At 46.0% G+C, this 18,872-nt stretch overlaps 5 protein-coding genes across 5 annotated transcripts; 2 read left to right on the top strand and 3 right to left on the bottom strand.

Moving 5' to 3' along the window:
• Positions 1 to 1,042: 1,042 nt before the first annotated feature.
• Positions 1,043 to 2,974, bottom strand: GGS22DRAFT_183160 (FAD/NAD(P)-binding domain-containing protein; the record flags this gene model as incomplete). The annotated part of the gene is made up of 6 exons (XM_047964058.1): positions 1,043 to 1,367; positions 1,454 to 1,803; positions 1,886 to 1,939; positions 2,049 to 2,208; positions 2,310 to 2,706; positions 2,764 to 2,974. 6 exons carry the CDS (start codon positions 2,972 to 2,974, stop codon positions 1,043 to 1,045), a joined length of 1,497 nt encoding a protein of 498 aa, XP_047823650.1.
• Positions 2,975 to 4,621: 1,647 nt separating this feature from the next.
• On the top strand, positions 4,622 to 5,690 carry GGS22DRAFT_4283 (phosphoribosylglycinamide formyltransferase). The gene is made up of 2 exons (XM_047967066.1): positions 4,622 to 5,079; positions 5,139 to 5,690. Exons 1-2 carry the CDS (start codon positions 4,668 to 4,670, stop codon positions 5,408 to 5,410), a joined length of 684 nt encoding a protein of 227 aa, XP_047823649.1. The 5' UTR covers positions 4,622 to 4,667; the 3' UTR covers positions 5,411 to 5,690.
• A 585-nt stretch (positions 5,691 to 6,275) lies between these two features.
• Positions 6,276 to 8,652, top strand: GGS22DRAFT_4276 (uncharacterized protein). Its single transcript, XM_047967064.1, has 3 exons — positions 6,276 to 7,865; positions 7,918 to 8,222; positions 8,284 to 8,652. Exons 1-3 carry the CDS (start codon positions 6,619 to 6,621, stop codon positions 8,535 to 8,537), a joined length of 1,806 nt encoding a protein of 601 aa, XP_047823648.1. The 5' UTR covers positions 6,276 to 6,618; the 3' UTR covers positions 8,538 to 8,652.
• A 3,404-nt stretch (positions 8,653 to 12,056) lies between these two features.
• Positions 12,057 to 14,710, bottom strand: GGS22DRAFT_194163 (uncharacterized protein; the record flags this gene model as incomplete). The annotated part of the gene is made up of 1 exon (XM_047965462.1): positions 12,057 to 14,710. The coding sequence occupies one exon, from the start codon at positions 14,708 to 14,710 to the stop codon at positions 12,182 to 12,184; it is 2,529 nt and encodes an 842-aa protein (XP_047823647.1). The 3' UTR covers positions 12,057 to 12,181.
• A 345-nt stretch (positions 14,711 to 15,055) lies between these two features.
• Positions 15,056 to 16,666, bottom strand: GGS22DRAFT_149202 (uncharacterized protein). Its single transcript, XM_047959108.1, has 4 exons — positions 16,103 to 16,666; positions 15,962 to 16,035; positions 15,818 to 15,895; positions 15,056 to 15,726 (listed from the first exon to the last, which is right to left on the bottom strand). The coding sequence occupies exons 1-4, from the start codon at positions 16,218 to 16,220 to the stop codon at positions 15,424 to 15,426; spliced, it is 573 nt and encodes a 190-aa protein (XP_047823646.1). The 5' UTR covers positions 16,221 to 16,666; the 3' UTR covers positions 15,056 to 15,423.
• Positions 16,667 to 18,872: the final 2,206 nt, after the last annotated feature.

Here is an 18,872-nt window from a genome sequence, read left to right as displayed (position 1 = left end):
GTCTGCGCTTGTTGACGAGAGAAAAGACGGTGGCTTACGTAACGAGATCTGTTGAGGTCTACGGTCTAGATTTACAGAAAGGCTATGTATTTGAATAGGCAATTAACATCATATCGATCTAGTAAAGAGACCCAATCTTTGTTGATCCATAGGCACGAACGAGCCTGTTAATTGGATCCACGAGGTCCGAATAAAATGACGTCCAATACACATACCACTATTTCAGCCCTAAATCGCCTGACTACATCCTCGACGGCTGGATAGCTTCATGCTAATACCATATAGAGCTAGGGTCAACCAAAACTTAAATTGGTTATGATATTTTGACTCCAGCCGGCGGCTCTCCTTGTTCGGTATGTTTCACTCCCTGTCAGAAGCTATCTGGGCAACGCCCAAGGAAACGCAGCATCCAAGCAAAGAGAACCATCGGACTATCGGATGCAACTATATTCAACTCTCGCCTCCTGATACAGCATTCAGTCATCCATGTTTACTCCATTGTCCCACACATGTTTTAGAGGTCTCGCCAGGGCGAAACGCCACCGAAAAATGTCACCTCTTATCCTGAAACTAGTACAGCTTCTTCCCAAGTCGACAATAGGCTTGTCTAAAGCCATCTAATCGATCTTTCTCGTACCTAGCCAGCGCTAGGCCCGATCTCTCAATTAATATCCCTATAGTGGATGAGTGGATGATAAAATTCTTCGCTAGCCACACTCTTATTCTCATTTCCAGGATGAGGAAGCCGACTAGGGTTATCTCTCATATTTACCTTATTTGGCCATTCATCGCGACCCCTTTTACGTGAAGCATATTAGGCTCTTGCCTCACCTCCAAGTCATAGAATGGTATTTGCGGTATTCCATACATTCACAGATTTGATTATTTTAAAATGGTATAGCTAATAAGATACCTAGACAGCAAACCGATGAAATATTTCTTTAGATTTTTAGATACGCTTAAGGCAATGATACCGATTTAGAAGAATGTCACCTTGCTTTCTACAAGCTAACAACATGTTGCGCCGTCATAAACCATCGCCTCAATATAAGCCCCAATCGCCATTGTTCTTGAGCAGTTCCTCCGTGTTGATACCGGCCTTGTGCTTGGCGAGTTCATCCTCCATAGTCCAGTCACTCCACTTGTGCCCGAGAGGCAGGTTGGTGTTCTCGAAAGGGCTTCCATTTTCAAGATGGCTTCTCGCCTTAGCAAAGTTCTCAGTCGCGTACTTCTCCGGATTGTGCCCCCAAAGCCACTTCCCTTGTAGCATCGGCGGGTTTCCCTTTGGGTTCATTTTGCTAACGTCACGATGGACATACTGCATGTTGACAAAGCCCGTATGCTGAATGAGCGACACGCGCTGATACCTATGGGTTCAAGGCAATTAGCTAGGTACCTATGTATTAAGAGGGCAAGTATGACATGATAAATCTGGACAAGGGTAGAAGCTTACCGCAGTAGTTCGTGAACTTTAGTTGCGACTCCCTCATTTCCTTTGCCTCCTAGGCGGAGACATTCTGGGAGAGAAGCAGCATCTTCGAGGGCCTGAACAGCACCATTGCCCGAACTCGGCAAGAAGCTATGAGCACTGTCACCAACCTGAACGATGCGCCCGCCTGATGAAGTCCACTGGGGTTGGGGGTCTCTGAAGCGCAATGACCATCGTACGATGCTATTTTCCGGGGAGTGGAGGATGATTTCCCTTATAAAAGGACTCCATTTCTCCGGTTCTGTAAGTTTTGATAAGGCAGTCTCGTTTGATACGGTAGATGACCAGGATTCTGTTGCATCCGGGTCATCGTCCTGTAACGTTTGTTAGTGACAATACGGCAGAGTTGTGCTATAATTGATTGCTACTGGGGAGGTAGGTAGGTAGTCAACTTACCTTGGTGGTTATACCAAACATGATATAATCCTTACTAATAGCCGAGATGACATGCTAACCCCAGAGGTTAGTAATAGCTTCAAAGGCTACAGGTAAGTTTTTAAGGTAACAAATTATCGGCCGGCTCATTGAATGGAGGAAGAGAGAAACGCAGATAACGTACGAGATCGTCAGCTTGCAGAAGCATAATGATAGGCCTTTCCAGATTTCGCACCATCTCTTCTGCGACGGGTGCATCTTTCAGCTGTTCTGTTGGGTACATTACACGATAGACATCAAATCCTGTCTTGATCGCTCTCACCGGCCGTCCCAATGTGACTCCACTGTGGTAACTGAAGTTAGAATTCGAATTCACAAGACTAATAGATCGATATTTGGAGGGGGTAGAAACGAGCTTGCGAGTCCCACGACAAGCCGAACTTACTGAGACTTAGTACCGATACCATCCGCAGCTATAACGACATCGGCTGTGAACCGACGGCCATCTTGTGCTACTGCAGTAGCATTTCCCTTGGTTATATCCTCTTCATACTTCTCAATAGCAACATTGAAGGTAAGAGGAATACCAAGTCTCTTGCATTGGCTGTGAAGCATCTGGGCACAATGGTAACGACTCATAAGTGTTTTGATTCGAAGTGGATAGGCGCTATTTGTTTCGACTCCCTCCCGGTTGTACTCGAACTCTTCCTGCGATACTTCCGTGCCATCTCTAGCCTGGAAGGACATGCGACTATCCCAGGAAATTTCATCATACTCTTTCAGCATGCTGGGATAGTGATGAAGGGTAGTCCAGCCCGAAGGTCCAATGCCAAACATATCGCCTATTTTTATCGAATTAGTTGGCATACGAGCATGAATACCTTGTTCATAATACATACCATGGCCTGAAACCACGTCTGTTTTTTCGACAATCTCAACTTCGATGCCTTTTCTCCAGCATTCTAGAGCAGTCATCAAACCACCTACACCAGCTCCAATAATGAGCACTTTGGTACCAGTTGGTGGATAGCGAAGTACTCCATCGACAATGACGTTTTTGGTTGGTACTATCAGTTGGGGGTTTGAGGTTGATGCGATTTTAGAAGGCATTTTGTCGGTAGTGAAAGCACTCTTTAACGATATCAAGTGAATTTGAATTGGGTATGATTATGAAGCAAAGACAAGCTGTCCATATCGGGCGAATGAGTTGGTCTTTATATTCCAAGGTTACCGGCGTTAACTACCTACCTAGTATCTACTAAGTGTCTATTACTAGGTAGATATCCGAAGCCACGAAGGCATCGTCAGATTACGGGAAGTAGTCACACCGTCTCTAATCAGGACAAGCATCACAATTGGTTAGAGCGGCGTACGTAAACAACTACTTAGCTAATTATGGAATTAGGCATGCTGAAAACTAGAAGCTAGATGTGGTATTCGCGTTCTTGTCGGTCTCCGACCCTAACGTTGCAGATCCCACTTATCTAGGAACTCGGACGACTATAAGATGCCATTGCCGGTTTATAAGTGGAGCTTAGGCTATAAGGGTTGTAATAGGGCTGATCCCTCCGTTCACCGATGAATATGAAGGGTATAATGAGATTGAAGAAGTCTTAGCTTTCGAGATTGTTCATACCAAGCTTATGGAGTCTGGGAACTTGTAAAGCCCGTGGGGAACTTGAAGAGCCCGGTGGCCGCGGAAAGCATGCCACGTACCTAGTACCATAAATAATTGGGTTCAATGGCTAATCAAAGGTGCCTTGCAGGTATATATACACTACGACATGTAATGGATTTGGGCATCAAGAGGTTTGTACCGCTATCTCTCGTGTGCTTTGAAAGTTTTATTGGAAACCTGGGATGGTTATTATCTCCTTGCTATCTGCGTAGCTGAGCCGGCTTCTTATAAGTGTTGTAATGCGGATCCGCAACCCATTGCGTCAATATAAGGTCAATGAGTAGGAAGAAAAGCGCGGTCGACACCAGTTTTAACAATGAGTCTAAACTACCAGCAGGCATGGAGGTAGCTATTCAACACTACAATGATCGAAGATAATGTATCATTTTAACTTTCAAATGGCATCATAATGGACAAGACCTCGGATATGAATGGGCCAAAGGAACTGACAGATGGCTTCTTGATCCTAGGTAGATACTTGCTTAGGCATACCTAGGCGTATCATCCAAACTACCTGTCATCTTCATTCTTCCTGCAACTACTAGATATGTTAATCACTGGTTAGGTACGACACGTTTACGATATTCACTCAGTTACATCGTTTGAAGAAGAGGAGTATCCGATATCCAACCTCTGATAAAGCGATTTTGCGTAGCGTCACTCGCGTACTAGTAGGTACCTAATACACAGGCAGTGTTAGGCGCGGGTAGAATACTACTATTGATAGAGCATATGGTCTGTAGAATTGTTAGAGCGATCGCAGATCTTCTAGATGGCGCGTGACATATTTATACCTTGGCCAATGTTCTCGATGTTTTGGAGAGAGCCGGAGAACGTCACGGGATTCCGCGGGATTCGAAACATTGAATCACGGGTAGTTCCGCTCCGTCCGTACCGGGATACGGGATCATGGTGCGGAACCCCGCTATAAACCTTGATAGAGGTATATTTTCGTTACATAATTGGGGCGTCAATTGAACGAAATATTTCTTTATTGAATTAGTACCCCGCGATGCAATCTTTTTTTTCCCACTCAGATCATTGAAGCTTGACTTGAGATTATACAACTAATTCGTCTCCCGTTGGATCTCCCGTTGGTGCATTACGCTAAGCACGATAACTTGCATGATCATGGCTGAAGCACGGATCTCAGTACTTTGCAGTGGGAATGGATCGAATCTCCAGGCACTTATCGACTCGAGCACCTCTAACGCACCTGACAGCATACGGGGCAAGATTATTAAGGTGACGGTGAATAGGAAAGGGGCATATGCTACTACGAGGGCAGAGAAAGCTGGCATTCCTACAGATTACTTCAACTTGGTCAAAGATGGTTACCAAAAACTTGGGGAGAAGGACCCGGCAGTGTTGAAAGAGGCACGCCTGAAGTATGATGCTGATCTGGCTGAGAGGATATTGCGTGATAAACCAGACCTTGTCGTCTTGGCAGGTTGGATGCATGTCCTGTCGACGAACTTCCTGCGGCCGTTCAGCGATGCCGGGGTGCCGATCATAAATCTTCACCCCGCTTTACCAGGTGCATTTAAATCTCTCTGCATAGCCTCCTCATTTTGATTCTGACGATAACGATCATAGGTGCTTATGACGGTGCTGGTGCGATTGAAAGAGCCTATGAGGATTTCAAAGCCGGAAAACTCGAGGATAACACAACTGGAATCATGATCCACTATGTCATTGCTGAAGTTGACCGTGGCGAACCCATTCTAGTTCAGAAAATTCAAATCCAGGAGGGAGAAAGTCTGGAAGATCTAGAGCAGAAGATACATGGGTGCGAGCACGGTCTAATCGTCAAAGCGACTGCGTTACTAGCAGAGAAGATATCGGCGGCAAAAGCAGCAAATACATGAATTAAAAGGCGGGGTGGCGATGGCATCGGAGACCAAAATCGAGCAATTGCATGATCACGAACATTCCGTGAACATGGGGTAAGAGGTTAAGGTTGCTCAAGGTTGCTCATGAAATGGAATCGTCTTATCTATCGTAGGTGATGTATCATCCGAAAGCTACGAAGCGTGCAAAATGATTGGTAGTTATATAAGACATACGGGTCGCGATAGGCGTCGTACTTAAAGCACAAGCAAGCACAAACGGATTATGCACATAGTAATATGCATGTTGAAATCCATCAATGAAACGCTGAAGATGTGGGAAACGTAAACAAAATAGAGTTGAACTGCATACGGTATACATGTATATTATAAGGGCTAAGTGAGGGGATTGGGGAGGCAGGTCGTGTGCGGATGCGGATACCCTCGGAGATAAATGGCGAAAGAAAAAAAAGGAGACCGATGATCAAATACGGTTCAGATCATAACTGCGACGGTAAGTCATTTCAGAGCTGCAGCACTTGCAGCGCTGAAGCTGAGTGATGCAAAGTCAAGACGCCGCGGCTTGGCAAGCTATACCTATTGGGGTATGATTGGCTTGGAACCCTCCAAAGATCCACCGAAAAGCTCTGGAGATAGTCTGCCGACCCACTGGAGCCGGCGATGCTGTGCACAGTGAAGGCGACAGTACGTAAAGTTTAGCCTCAAAGTAACCACGCTCCGCGCCTGCAGGGTCCACTCAATGTTACCTTAGGAACTCGGCGTGCAGGTTTAAAACATGCCCTAGAAAGAGCAGTGGATGGATAGAATAAAACAATCATAGGAAACGACCACTGTGTAAGCGCCTTTTTATATGTCCTTTTTTAATAACTCGCCAAGTGTCTAAGGATTGTTCTAAATATTAGCTATTAGGTACTTTCTTTGTTCTTATTTACTTATTGTCATCTGAGTTATTTTTCTGTTTCTTCTTCTTTTTTTCTCCCTCTTCGCTAGACGAAACAGGAAAAGAAATAAACATATATTTCCAATTATAGCTAACCAGGTAGTTTTTAGCTAAGCCTGCGTCCGCCGCGCGCCGTCGCATTACTTTTTTCCAGCATCCCACTATCACCTTTACTTCCGTTCCCATAAGCATACCTCTCTGCCAATTGCTATCCTCTCTTGCTTATCATCTCTTCTTTTCTATTCAATCAGTATTACCCTCACCTGCATCTTCCATCACCGCCAGAATGTCCGGGGATAACTCCGCCTCCCGCTTATCTACCTCCGACCCGCGCCGAGAAGGATTCACTTCCTTCATGAAGAGTTCTTTCTTACTCTCACAGGAGGAGAATACCGCTCCTATATCAGCTCGTGGCCATGGCGCCCTCACCCACCTTATTAGAAACCGTTCCTATGGCTCCTTACACAACTACGGAAGCACGTGGCGCGGCGCAATGCCCGCCGGTCTAGATGACGAAGAATCCGCGCTGTTGTCTCATCCGTACTCGCGGTCCGAGTCCGACGATGGGGAGCATCGCCGGTCTTCAACCGACGAGCGTCGGCTCAGTCAATTGCTCAACAGCACGCCTATGCGTTCTATGCGACTGATCGGCAACGCGAACCCGAGGTACAAGTGGGGGCGTTATTGGAAGACGGAAGAGGAGTTAAATGCTATGAGGAAGCCGTTGCGCGAATACTACGAGCGTGTCAACTATCTGGTACAGCAATATATCTACATTGACCGCTTGCTCGACAGCAGTCTACCCCATGATCTCGTCAACGAGTACAACACGTTACACCATAGCTCGTTCAAGGAGCTCGACATTCCGACTACCATTTCCGAAGAGCATTCAAGTCTCGTCAGCATCAACAAGCTCAACCAAGAAAGTGCACACGGATCCGATGAATCAGGTGGTCCAATCACGCCCATGACAAACTTTTCAAGCCCTCAAAAATCGGGGTTTGTTGACAGCGAAGACTCTGACGCCAATAAAGATATCGAGACAACTATTCCTGTGACTAAGGTGAAGCGTACACCTAAAAATATCTATCGTGCCACCGAGACCACGCCTTTGTTCTTCAACAATGACGACGATGACGATCAATGGGATGGCCCGAAACCCGAGATCCCGTGGCTAGAGGAAGACGAAGAATTAGACAGTGGCGACCAGATCGTTACGACGGCCATCTACGTCAATTTCACGGCAAACGTGATCTTGCTAGCAGGCAAGATCGCTGTTGTTATTTCCGTGTCATCTATGTCAGTATTGGCTAGTTTGGTCGACGCCGTACTCGACTTTCTGTCGACGGTCATCGTATGGACGACGACATGGTTGATTTCCAGGCAGGACCAGTACAAGTACCCGGTTGGAAGGCGCAGGCTAGAGCCTCTGGGTGTTCTTGTTTTCTCGGTTATCATGATAACCTCGTTTGTCCAAGTCGCGCTGCAATCACTCCAACGATTGGCCTCGCCCGATCACGAGTTGATTGAGGTGTAAGTAATTGTTAATAATTTTTTAAGGTTGATTATGCTAACCCGCCCTTAGTGGAGTACCGGCTCTCAGTATCATGTTCGGGACGGTACTAATCAAAGGACTGTGCTGGCTATGGTGTCGCATGGTAAAGAACTCGAGCGTCCAGGCCTTAGCCGAGGATGCGATGACCGACGTAATCTTCAACATGGGATCGATACTCTTCCCCATCGTCGGCTTTTATGCTAAGATCTGGTGGTTGGATGCTCTAGGTGGTCTCGTCCTTTCACTCGTTGTCATCTTCAATTGGTCTCGAACCTCGGCGCAGCATATCAAGAACCTCTCTGGATGCTCTGCCACTGCTGATCAGCGAAACATTTGTGAGTCTTGAAACGCGTTTATTTCCTCTAATATGTCATCGTTCTAATTTAAAATGCATAGTGCTCTACCTTGCAATGCGTTTTGCTGGTACGATAAAGCAAATTCAGGGTCTACAAGCTTACCACGCCGGAGATAAGTTAAACGTTGAAGTTGATATCATCCTAGACGCGTCTACGACGTTGAGAGATTCGCACGATCTGTGCGAGAGTCTGGGTTATGTGTTGGAGTCGGTCCCGATAGTTGACAGGGCCTTTGTCCACGCTGATTACGCCAGTTACAATCTGCCTACCCATATGGAACAACAAAGCGGTTAGGGACTTGAGGAAATTGCATGCTTGGAAAGAGGAGCCTATCTGGGTAAGGGAAATCGTTGCATATTTCGGTGCGTGTCATATTCATTTCATGGCGGGCTTGGTTGGGAAAAAACAGATCCTGGTGATTTTTTAAGTGCGATACCATATAACATCAAATTGCTTTCATATAGCAGATTTGATGATGCTTCACTGCGATCAAAATACATGCGATCACGATTCTGAATTGATATTCAGTTTCCGCAATTAATGGATAAGCCTTCAAATGGAAAAAGCGAACTTTTGAACCGGCAATGAGACGGGTATATTATCATGCATATGTGAGACCGGGAAACAAGAACCATGCATGTGGAAGTGAGGTCTTCGCAAAGGCAGGCTGCCTCCGCGAGTCGCTTAAGCCTGGCTCGTAAGAAGCGCTCGGTCCTTTTTGCTTTTCTAGGCGGCATGCTCTTGAGGGCATTTTTTTATCCTGGCAACCTGGTAGCTGCTTGGGAGATCTTATTAGGGGCTTGTCATTGCGTTCTCCACTGATAGGCTTCTGTTAGGACCGGGGTTACTAGACCCCGGGCAGTCCGGACGGTACCTTGCTCCTAGCTGTCGATAATTCGCATTAGTGCAAGATTAGCCGAGACCGAACTATTGTGTTGAAGTTTATTCTAACAATTGCAGGTTACATAATTGAAGATACTTCAGCGTCGATGGTTGAATACCGCTCTTTTATCTCGAGTGGCGAGAAATCTTGTCGTCGCGGCTATCCCGCATTGATTTCTCGCTAGAACCAAATGCCGGGCGTGGCTGGGAAATATGACGTCACGGAATTCCCTTGGTTTTTCTTATGTATGCATGCTAATGTGGATGAAGTTTCATGGTTGGTTTACTCGTATATTGTGTCAATACGCCATCTCTAGGTTGAACTAAAAGAATGTCTTCGGGAAGAAACGGAGAGGTGTCTAGGCATAGGCAATTACTTTGCACCCAACACTGTCTAGATGATCTAGCACACCTAAACTAGAAGAAATTCGCCTTCGATAACAACGTTGCATACCCAGGTAGGTAGCATGGGGCCAAGGGACTTGGCCGACAACTTGCTCCAACATGGTGTACACCAACAGCTCCGTGCCGGGTCGGATATACTCGGTGTAAGAGCATCGGAGTAAACCATACTCATTTTCGAAAGTCAAGATACAATTCTACAGAGAACGTTTGTAGTTACTATCAAGAGTTAAATCACGCGAAATTGTGTTTCCGAGTCCCTTGTTCTAGTCAGGTAAATCCTTGCCTTGAGTCTTGAGAATGAGTAAAAACAAAACACGGTAAACGCGACGAGACAACTCACGACGCCCTACCCCTATCTTAGTAACGCGCTGATTATATTTGCTCGATGGAAAGGTGGCTGCTGGTCGCAACCGCACCCAGTTGGCATACTATTTGCCATACAACGGAGTATCAGGTACAGTCGCGGGAGAAGCCCATAGTTGGGAACTCTGTCACAAAGTGAGAGATAGGAGCAGTTATAGGTTCGTGGAATAACAGTAGTTAGATTCGGACAATAGCTAACACAAGCCCTTCTCCTTTATGTCTGTAGGGAGCTAAAGGCACTTTTTATATTCGTGCGCACATATGTTACCTAGGGACATAATACCTCTAAGTCTCTGTCCTCTCAGCCTTTGAAAAGCACCTAGTAGTCAAGGCTAGAAAGCGAGTGGTTCCAGACTGTCGAGTATCTTCCCTATATTCCTAGCGACAAGTTCGAAAGAATACCTTGGCGTGTTATAAATTTACATGCTCATGTTTCCCCTGAGCCCCCTCGAGCCGTCGACGACAGATACACTTCGAGATTGATGTGAATTATCTCAGGGACTTGGAAGGGACTGCGGCGTGTCCATGTGAAATTCTTGAACTGAAAAGAAAAGAATCTTGAAAAATATCCATTGTCTGTGGGTGGCCTCTGTGTTTAGGTACCTACTACCTAGGTAGGTAGATGACACTATGTTGAATTGGGCGGACGGTAAGTATCATATCCGGGTAAGTAAGTCATTGCGATGGAGGGGTTCTAGGAGTTCTTGGAAATAAAATAAAAGAGAAGGCCAGTATGCTGAGGGAGAAAGTGGAAAAGACCGATGAAAAAAGAATAAAAGAAAAAGAGTGGTGTTAGGTGGAATCGAACCCTAAAGGGGGAAAACAGAATACACACCAAAAAAGAGACAGCAGGAGGGGATACCTCCTCAAGGCCCAGCCTCACTACTATATTTTGGGCAAACCGGTAGTGAGCTACTGCGCCCTCCCTCGTACTTTCGATGATGGGAGTATTTCTTTGCGGTAATGTCAACCATGGCTAGGGTGGTAGGTTTCCATTTTCGCTGTAGGTTGTACCGTGTCTGTGGTTGGTGGAATTAGAATGGCGTGTTCAAGATTATTCAGTCCTCTACCAGACGGACGACTTGCCCATTCTACCACCAGTACCATCGGTTAAAAGTTTAGATCTTTTTTTAGATATATAAGGCTTCTAATGAGGCCGGTGACGAGGTAAGTGCCGGCGAAGTTTTGCCGTGGTTGCCTAGGGACCGTGACGCGCTCGCATGATCGAGAGACGCGTCATGATTCCCGTAGAGGTCTCTGGACGCGTCTGCATCACGGGGACACTTTCAACGCGCTTTGGACACTTTATTTCAACTACATATACTGTGCCCCTGATAGACTGTATCTGAACCCCTTTACTATGGCTAGTACTACCACAACATATCACATTGGATTCCGTTCGAAGAAGATATGTTTGACTTCTTATTGTGAAATACACCGCTCTACAAAAGTCTCCTGAAATGATTTGACATTATGAATCACAATACGGCCTTGACTCCTGAGCTGGCGGTTATCCACCGCCGTGACATAGTTGTAGAACAGACCCCTTTTTGGAACCCCTTTTTATGCCACACCTTGAAGTCTTAGTCATATACGACTCATAACTATACCTAAAATTGATATGTGGAATAGAGTAAAGGTGTTAAGGTAGATATGTATGTGTTGTGTAGGTAGGTATATAAGATATTCCTTAGTGGCCTTGGAGCGATGCCCCTGAGAATTATTTTCAATGCCATCTTGTTTCCTGTACATCCACATTACTCAGTAATACACCACAGTACTAGCTTGAAATAGTCTGCAAAAACTGTCATACTTACAAATACATATTTCAATATAATTAGATCAACGTATTGAAGTAAATCTAAAGTAGTTGTAACAGCATTTGAAAAGGGGTATCTGACATCCCTGCATACTTACTCCTATTGGCTGATAACCCTGGTAAGTGGTCGCATTTGGAAAGTCAACTCTGACTACATATATCACGTGTAAATCGCAATAGTTGATTTATGAGGATATTATTCTACTAAGTCGAAGTATTGATAATAGGGAAAGTGGATATACACTCCAGGGCTTCTAGAGGATATCGTGGCTAGATACAACTTGACCTATGGCAACTGATTCGGTTGTAAAACCTCGCCTAGTCACGACCCAGGACGACACTATTTGAAATAAAATCATATAAATTAGGTATGTATTAAATAAACCAGTGAAAGAAAACAATACCGAAATGAAGACAAATCAACCTACCTCAGTACCTACCTACCTCAACACCAACCCCCCCAACTTCCTCACCTCGAGGACCCAGCCCCCAACTGCCGTCTCCAAACCCACGCCGCCTCAGGAAACAGTCCCAAATCCTCCAACAAACAACAAACATCATATCCCTCCTCCTCCCCAGCCCCTTTCCCATCAGGGCCCCCACCCATCTCCTTCTCCACCGCCACTGTCTTCAACTCGCGCCTATCCTGCGCCAAAACCTCGTCTAAAACTCCCATATACTCATCCGCGCTCACGCAGCTCGCCCAGCGCACGATCCCCGTGCAGATGCGCGCCCATGTGGTGATCCACCCCGCGTCAAGCGACCCGCCTACCTCGCGGAAGTCGATCATTCGCTGTATAGGGTCGGGCGGGGTCTTGAGCGAGCTCACTGAGCACGGCGTGAAGTCGTAGTTCAGCTGCAGACTCTCGCGACACAGGGGCTCGGCGGCGGTGGTGGCTGTGTCGCATGCGGTGATCTTGGTGACCCCTTGTTCGGCGGTGACGGTTGGACCGGAATCCAGGTCACTGTTGTTGTCGGCGATGCGGGACTGGAACATGTCTTCGAGTTGGGAGTCGGGGGTTTCGAGGTTTTGGATGTAGTCCCATACATCCTCCATCTTTTGGTCGTAGGATGCTTCCAGGTCTTCGACCGGGGGGTCGGAGGGGGGATTGGACGGGACGCGGACGGAATACACAGATGAGGACGATGGGAAGGAGAAGGTGGAATCGGAATCGTGCGCGCTGCGCGTCCCGGCGATTCTGCCGAATTTCCGGATGTCTTTCATTAATGCCTTCCATCCCTCGCCGTAGAATCCTTCGGGGGGAAATTGGTCGTTGGGGTTATTAGAGGGGGTATTCGTTGAATAAACAGAAGAGCTTGAATTCACTCTCAGGCCGTCGAACCATTCTATCCCCCTCGGATCCGCTAGGTAATCCATGAAGTTAGGGTCAATGGGATCGGCGTAATCTTTCAGATCGTCAAGCAGTTCCTCAATACCCTTATTCGTTGATATTGCCTCAATGTGGTCTTGCGGGTTAAGATACTGGATGCCTAGCTCGTTATCCTCGCTGTGTAAATCGGTTAACTTGACTAGGTTCTCGAACTTTTCGATGACTTGTGGCGCGTCAATCTTGATCTCCCGATGGGCAGCCGGGTGTTGGATGATGTTGCCCACGCGTCGCCATGCGAGCTCCCACTCTTCGGTGTCAACATCCCATTCCCACGAGCTGCGCGAAGCCGATATATATTGAGAAGCAGCGACTAGGACGTCATATTCTTGGTCCCCGTTTAGCTCACGTAGGTCTGTATGGTTATAAAGGACGGCGCATTGGGTTCGAAGAACGAGAGTGATCTGTTCTTGGGCAGGAAGCTTATAGAGTTTCGTGTGTCCATAATTTTCCTGGCAATATTCGTAAAGCCAATTGACCATTCTTGGGTCTTGAGATTTGTCCCAAAATGCCCATCCTACATTACGATATAGCGTATTGAGATCGGGTGGGGCGTGGATTTGTCGGTCCTCTTTAAGTGCTCTGTGTCCTTCAGCTAACACATCATCGAGTAATGGTAACCGGATTTCTGACTCCTCACTTCTGGCTAAGGATTTATCCCACCATTCATCGTCGTCACTACTGCTCTCATCGCTGCTACTGCTATTATTATCCTTGTTGCTTTTATCGTTCTTATTACTGCCGTCATTGCCATTTCTGTTAATATCATCAATATCTTTGCCTAGTGCCATGAACGGGCCTACCTCGTTACGCCACTTTGCAAATTCTGCCCCCTTTTCCTTACTACCACGTTCCCTTTCTTCTCGGGGTACCTTATTAGAAATCTCGGTAAGTGTAATTGGGTCATATTCCCTAAGCCACCCACCCTCCCATTTCCCAGAAACCTGTTCAGCTGTAGTATCGCGAGCGAGATTGCTTTCGAGACGGATGCTTTGACTTTTGTCATTGACTCTTCGCCACGGTGCGTGGAGGCGCGAAAACATCGGGTCTGCAGCCCAGAGGAAGGCCCCTATTCTCTTAATAGTTGCTTCTGTGAACAGACTCGTACCGTTCCCGACACGAACGCTGAAATTGCAGGTCGGGTTAACGCGGAGGCGGTAATTGGATGTTAGGAGGTTAACTATGAATTGGATCTGTGTAAATGATTCCTCTTGTGACCACATTACCGGGCTACGAATCCTAAGGGTCTGCCAAAAGTAACCGGCTAAGAAATACTCATTCGCACTAGATGTGGCGCTAATTGCCCACACTGAAGGGTCGATATCTTGAGAGGGTGATGGTAGGTCAGTAGTCTTAGATGACTGGATTGGATCGCTCGATTGGCTGACGGCAGGAACACTGTAGCTGTCTAAAGTATCGAGTATATGGCTTAGTATCTCTGTTACTTCATCTCCATCGAAATTGACTCGTAGTAAAGGGGGTAGTCCTTCAATTGTGAACTCATCTGGATCTTTACCCTCCATTGGAATATAAGCAATAAGACATTCTAGCTCGATGCTAAACGACTGATGCGTACCTGCCGGCACCGCTAATTGGGTTGGATCGGTCATGATGAAATAAGGAGATCCAAATAAAATACGAATCGAGACGGTTCGTCCTACCGAGTGAGGAATTCCTGCTTCCTCTTTTCGTCAAAATTCAGGATCGTCTCGTTAATTATCACCTGTGTATAGATTGACTGTGTCAGCTCAATAAACTTGATCGTGGGACAGTTTCTATAAAATTGAACATATTACCTATGCGTGAAAGAGAAACCCTAGAACAATGCCTTTATCCATTCCCTAGGCTCTCCAGGACAAACAGTGGAACCTGGCCACATATAAATGATATGCAACTCAAAGCCATCGCACTCGTAGGGCTTTATAAATCGATGTCAGCCAAAGAAGAATCCGGCCTTGTTTGATCAATTGTATTGTTCTATGCCTGCTTTGTGGTGTGCTATTGTAACTAGCTTGCGGGTTTTGTTAGTCTCCTACTAACCACAACCGCCATGCGACTCTGATCTCAGCACCATGCTCTTATCACTTAAACATTAAAATCTCCACCGACATATATTAAATCATTAATACTCGATTCGTCTCCTCGTGATTTGGGTTTGTCACGTGCAACGTGACATGTCCAGTCCGGTGGATCAGTTTGAGTGCTGCGGATGTCGAAATGTACAAGAAAGGAACGGCAGCGCCATTATAGCAATTCCATCAGCAACCATGATTTTCTTTAATAAACTCCTTATGCAATTACTCAACCTACGCTCATACTACTCCTAGAGCATATAAGCGAACAGGCCGACAGCAACAGCTGCAGCACCGTTTCCGAGATACTGAATGTTCGTAGGGACGGCTGCGGCATGAGATGTTGAGCTCGCTGCGGCGGAGCTGGAAGCAGCAGTAGCACTTCTGCTCGGTGCCGCAGAACTGCTACTGCTAGTTGTCGCTCCCTCGCCAGCGTGAGCCGACACACTTTCCGTACCACACTTATCGCCAAACGTTGTAGTGCAGTTCTTCTGACCGGCAGCGTTGTTCTCCTCCTGCGTGATACAGTTGCTTTGAAGTCTCTCGCAAACGAACTGTCCAAGGTAAGATATTGTTAGTTTGGTCCTCTTAATAGTAGTCGATAGATCGAGAGAATAAAAAGGAAATGAAAAAAAAAAAACTTACCCAGGGCATCGCATTCTCGAATTTGTTCATATCGGGGTAATTGCCACCCTGGCACTGACATGTAAAATCTAACGTATCCTATACCTCAGTTAGCCATGCGCTTGACTCGAACATAAAAGTACTAGGTAGTTATTAAAAACTTACGGTTGAGCAGGCATTGTTGATCGCGGTACCGCAAATCGTGCCACAGCTATCTGTCTGTCCTTGGCACCAAGCAACTTCGGCGAATAGTCAGTATTCAGATCAATGTTATTTATTTGTTTCGGAAACTAGCAAATAGCTTACCCCGATCAGAGATATCGACTGTGGTTGGGTTAATAGTAAAAGTCGAGTTAGAGTTCGCTTGAGCGGAGACGAGACTAAGTGCGGAGAGCGCGGCGACGGCGACGCTGGTGGTGAACATGTTTGCGATTGAGCTACCTAAGTAGGAAGTCGATCGGCGTATGTGATGGATGGATGGGGTTAAACGACAAATTGGTTGGGCGAACCAAAATGTGTAAATGTAGATGTAGATAAGATGTCTTTGGGAAAGAGATGATGATCCGGACTATGGACGGAAAGATGAGATCGAAGAGAAGATTTGTGAGCTTTCGGATGAAGTGCGAAGAAGAAAACGGAGATGGGGGTACGTAATATTATCAGAAGGGCAGGCCGGCAGAAAGTGTGTGGGTTGTACCTGACTTAATTATTAACCTACATGTAGGTAGCTACGGATGACAGGGGTTCGCAGGAGTTGACGTCCGCAGAGTCTGTTTAGTGTTGTTTGATGAAGGTGCCCATTGGGGATCCAGCTGGGAAAATTTGAGAAGGCGCGGGATAAATATGAGAACAGGCGAGTTCCAAAAAGAGCCAAAGAGCATTCTGACGACGAAGCTCACGATAACGGACCCGATTTTCTCCAATCATATTCCATATTTCTCCAATTCTGACAAGGATCTCAAAGGTGTCTTTCTTTTGGAACTCACTGGCGTTGCTGCAGTTGCCGCTTGCCGACCGTTGCCACTAGTAACTCTAGTACCACCATCAGGCCAGAAATTTGGAAACGCCAAGGATCGAGTTTGCGGTCCATTCTTACCCCAGACAGGAAAAGTCAAAAAGGACTTCACCAATCAGCAGATCGGCAGGCCTCCTACTCTTTCCTTATTAGGCTAGAACGGAATAAAGTATTCCAGCATCTAAGCATCCCTGTTTCGGCAAAACTCGTCACGACTGTTACGTATGTAGGTACCTTGTCACTTGTCAAGGTTCTTCATTTTCCTCTTTGTTTTGTAGGATTTGTAAAGACTCAATGCGTGTCCAGCTGGACTTCGTTTAGAATTACACGTAAGATATGATCCGTATCACTCGGTACTCTCGTAAATATTTCTTCATAACCGAATCACATTGCTGAGTCAGTCTTGTTCATTACGAGAATGGCAACTGTCCACGACAGCAACGCAGGTCGCTCTTCGTATTGCTGAACAGTTGGAGGTACCGCATGCGGGGTTTATGCACATACGGTATGGTTGCATGTATGAATGGATGGGCTGGATCTTCACCTGCTTTCGACGGTGCTTGATGAAATGGACTTAGCCCGAAGCTATCTGGTTTTGTACCTACATGTAGGTAAGTACATCTGGTACCCAAAGTGCTTACACCATGAAAATAATTGGAAGGTAAATTACATATAATAACTTTAATTCTTTCACCATTTTTTTTCTCTTCTAGAGCTTGTGAGCCCAACCCGTTGACAAAGAATGCATGGTACGATATTCATTTTATTAGGGTCAATGGGCATCAAATCTTGAGGACCTGGATTATATTATCTGCTAGGGTATGGAAATTTGATTTCTGTGATGGTATCGTTGACCCTCCCTGGTCATCCGCTCTGTCCGCTCACCGGTAATCGGCACTCGGGGTTTAATTCCCTCTCATTGGTTTGTTGTTAGGTCAATTTGGTTTGAGAGGCTCCCTTACAGATTTTATATTCTTAACCTTATTTCCCATCGCTAATATAATATACCTATTGAATTGGTCCTGATGGCGCTTGAAAATAACTACCAGGCACCTAGGTAATACTTTGTACTTTTATGTTTTGGACGAAAAAGGATGTCCGAGGCCATTCAGAACAATGCGTGCGCCAATAGCTTGTCTCTTAATGCTACCACTTGGAACACACATGAAACATCCCGGTCTCCTCATTGTTCTAGACTGCGTATACTTGGCGGCAATTTGAATATTATTCTCCTTATTGATGGGACTCTTGGGATTCTTGGGATTGGGTGTCTTCGGACTTGAATAATCTCATTGTTGTCTGGTTGACCAGTTGAATTATTGAACCTGTACCGGGTAGGAATGTTTGTAGGTACCGTAGTGTAGGTACTGGAGCTTATCGGCGTACTATTAAATATAGTTTAGCGCCTTAGCTTGATGTCGATACGCGAGCAACTGGAGAACCTAGCGCCAATCACTGTTGATCAACTGATAGCGCAGATAAAACCCTTCCAGGGCTTTCTTCAGAAGCTCAAAAACTCCACGTGGGGCTTATAAGCGGATAGACCCGCTAACCTTCTAAAATAACTGGAAATACCGAAATAACGGCAGGGTAATCGTCATCGACTCCCGAGTCATCGTTGATTTTCCTCTATCGATAATAGGAGGTTGGGAGCTTATTCGTACGTTTGCATCACGCTGACTTTAACCATAGGTACCTACTAGGTACCTCCAATACCAACCTCCTCATTTCGGATCGATATTCTCTACTAACCCTGCAACCTTGACCGCTATCTTCCGATCGTTCTCGTTCTCATTTTCGATTTCAGGGACCATATAATGGAAGTCGCCCTGATTTCGTAGCAAGAGAGGTGAACAATTCGGAACTTTTTAAGTTCTGGCCCCCATTTTCACGTGCGTCCTCCCCTATGACTTCCATTTGCTGAGACCATACTAATTAAGTCGTCTCCTACTGTAGCAAAACCTGCAGAATCTCTTGGCATGATGCTCATCCTGGTCAGATCATGTCTTGGCAAGAATTATTCTGGAACTCTTCCCCAGATTTTAATCTACATCTCTAAAT

This window comes from Annulohypoxylon maeteangense (assembly GCF_022496945.1).
Source record: "Annulohypoxylon maeteangense strain CBS 123835 unplaced genomic scaffold GGS22scaffold_1, whole genome shotgun sequence".
NCBI classification, from domain to species: Eukaryota; Fungi; Ascomycota; class Sordariomycetes; order Xylariales; family Hypoxylaceae; genus Annulohypoxylon; species Annulohypoxylon maeteangense.
Note: the sequence above shows the minus strand (reverse complement) of the source record. Positions and strands in the feature narration are given on the sequence as shown.

Excerpts from the sequence above, each read along its gene's own strand:
- GGS22DRAFT_4276 (XM_047967064.1), top strand. The coding sequence starts at position 6,619 with ATGTCCGGGGATAACTCCGCCTCCCGCTTATCTACCTCCGACCCGCGC. Across the intron at positions 7,866-7,917 it reads GATCACGAGTTGATTGAGGT|TGGAGTACCGGCTCTCAGTA; the intron begins GTAAGTAATTGT and ends ACCCGCCCTTAG. Across the intron at positions 8,223-8,283 it reads TGCTGATCAGCGAAACATTT|TGCTCTACCTTGCAATGCGT; the intron begins GTGAGTCTTGAA and ends TAAAATGCATAG.
- GGS22DRAFT_149202 (XM_047959108.1), bottom strand. The coding sequence starts at position 16,220 with ATGTTCACCACCAGCGTCGCCGTCGCCGCGCTCTCCGCACTTAGTCTC. Across the intron at positions 16,036-16,102 it reads AGTCGATATCTCTGATCGGG|TTGCTTGGTGCCAAGGACAG; the intron begins GTAAGCTATTTG and ends TATTCGCCGAAG. Across the intron at positions 15,727-15,817 it reads TCGAGAATGCGATGCCCTGG|TTCGTTTGCGAGAGACTTCA; the intron begins GTAAGTTTTTTT and ends TACCTTGGACAG.
- GGS22DRAFT_4283 (XM_047967066.1), top strand. The coding sequence starts at position 4,668 with ATGATCATGGCTGAAGCACGGATCTCAGTACTTTGCAGTGGGAATGGA. Across the intron at positions 5,080-5,138 it reads TCTTCACCCCGCTTTACCAG|GTGCTTATGACGGTGCTGGT; the intron begins GTGCATTTAAAT and ends TAACGATCATAG.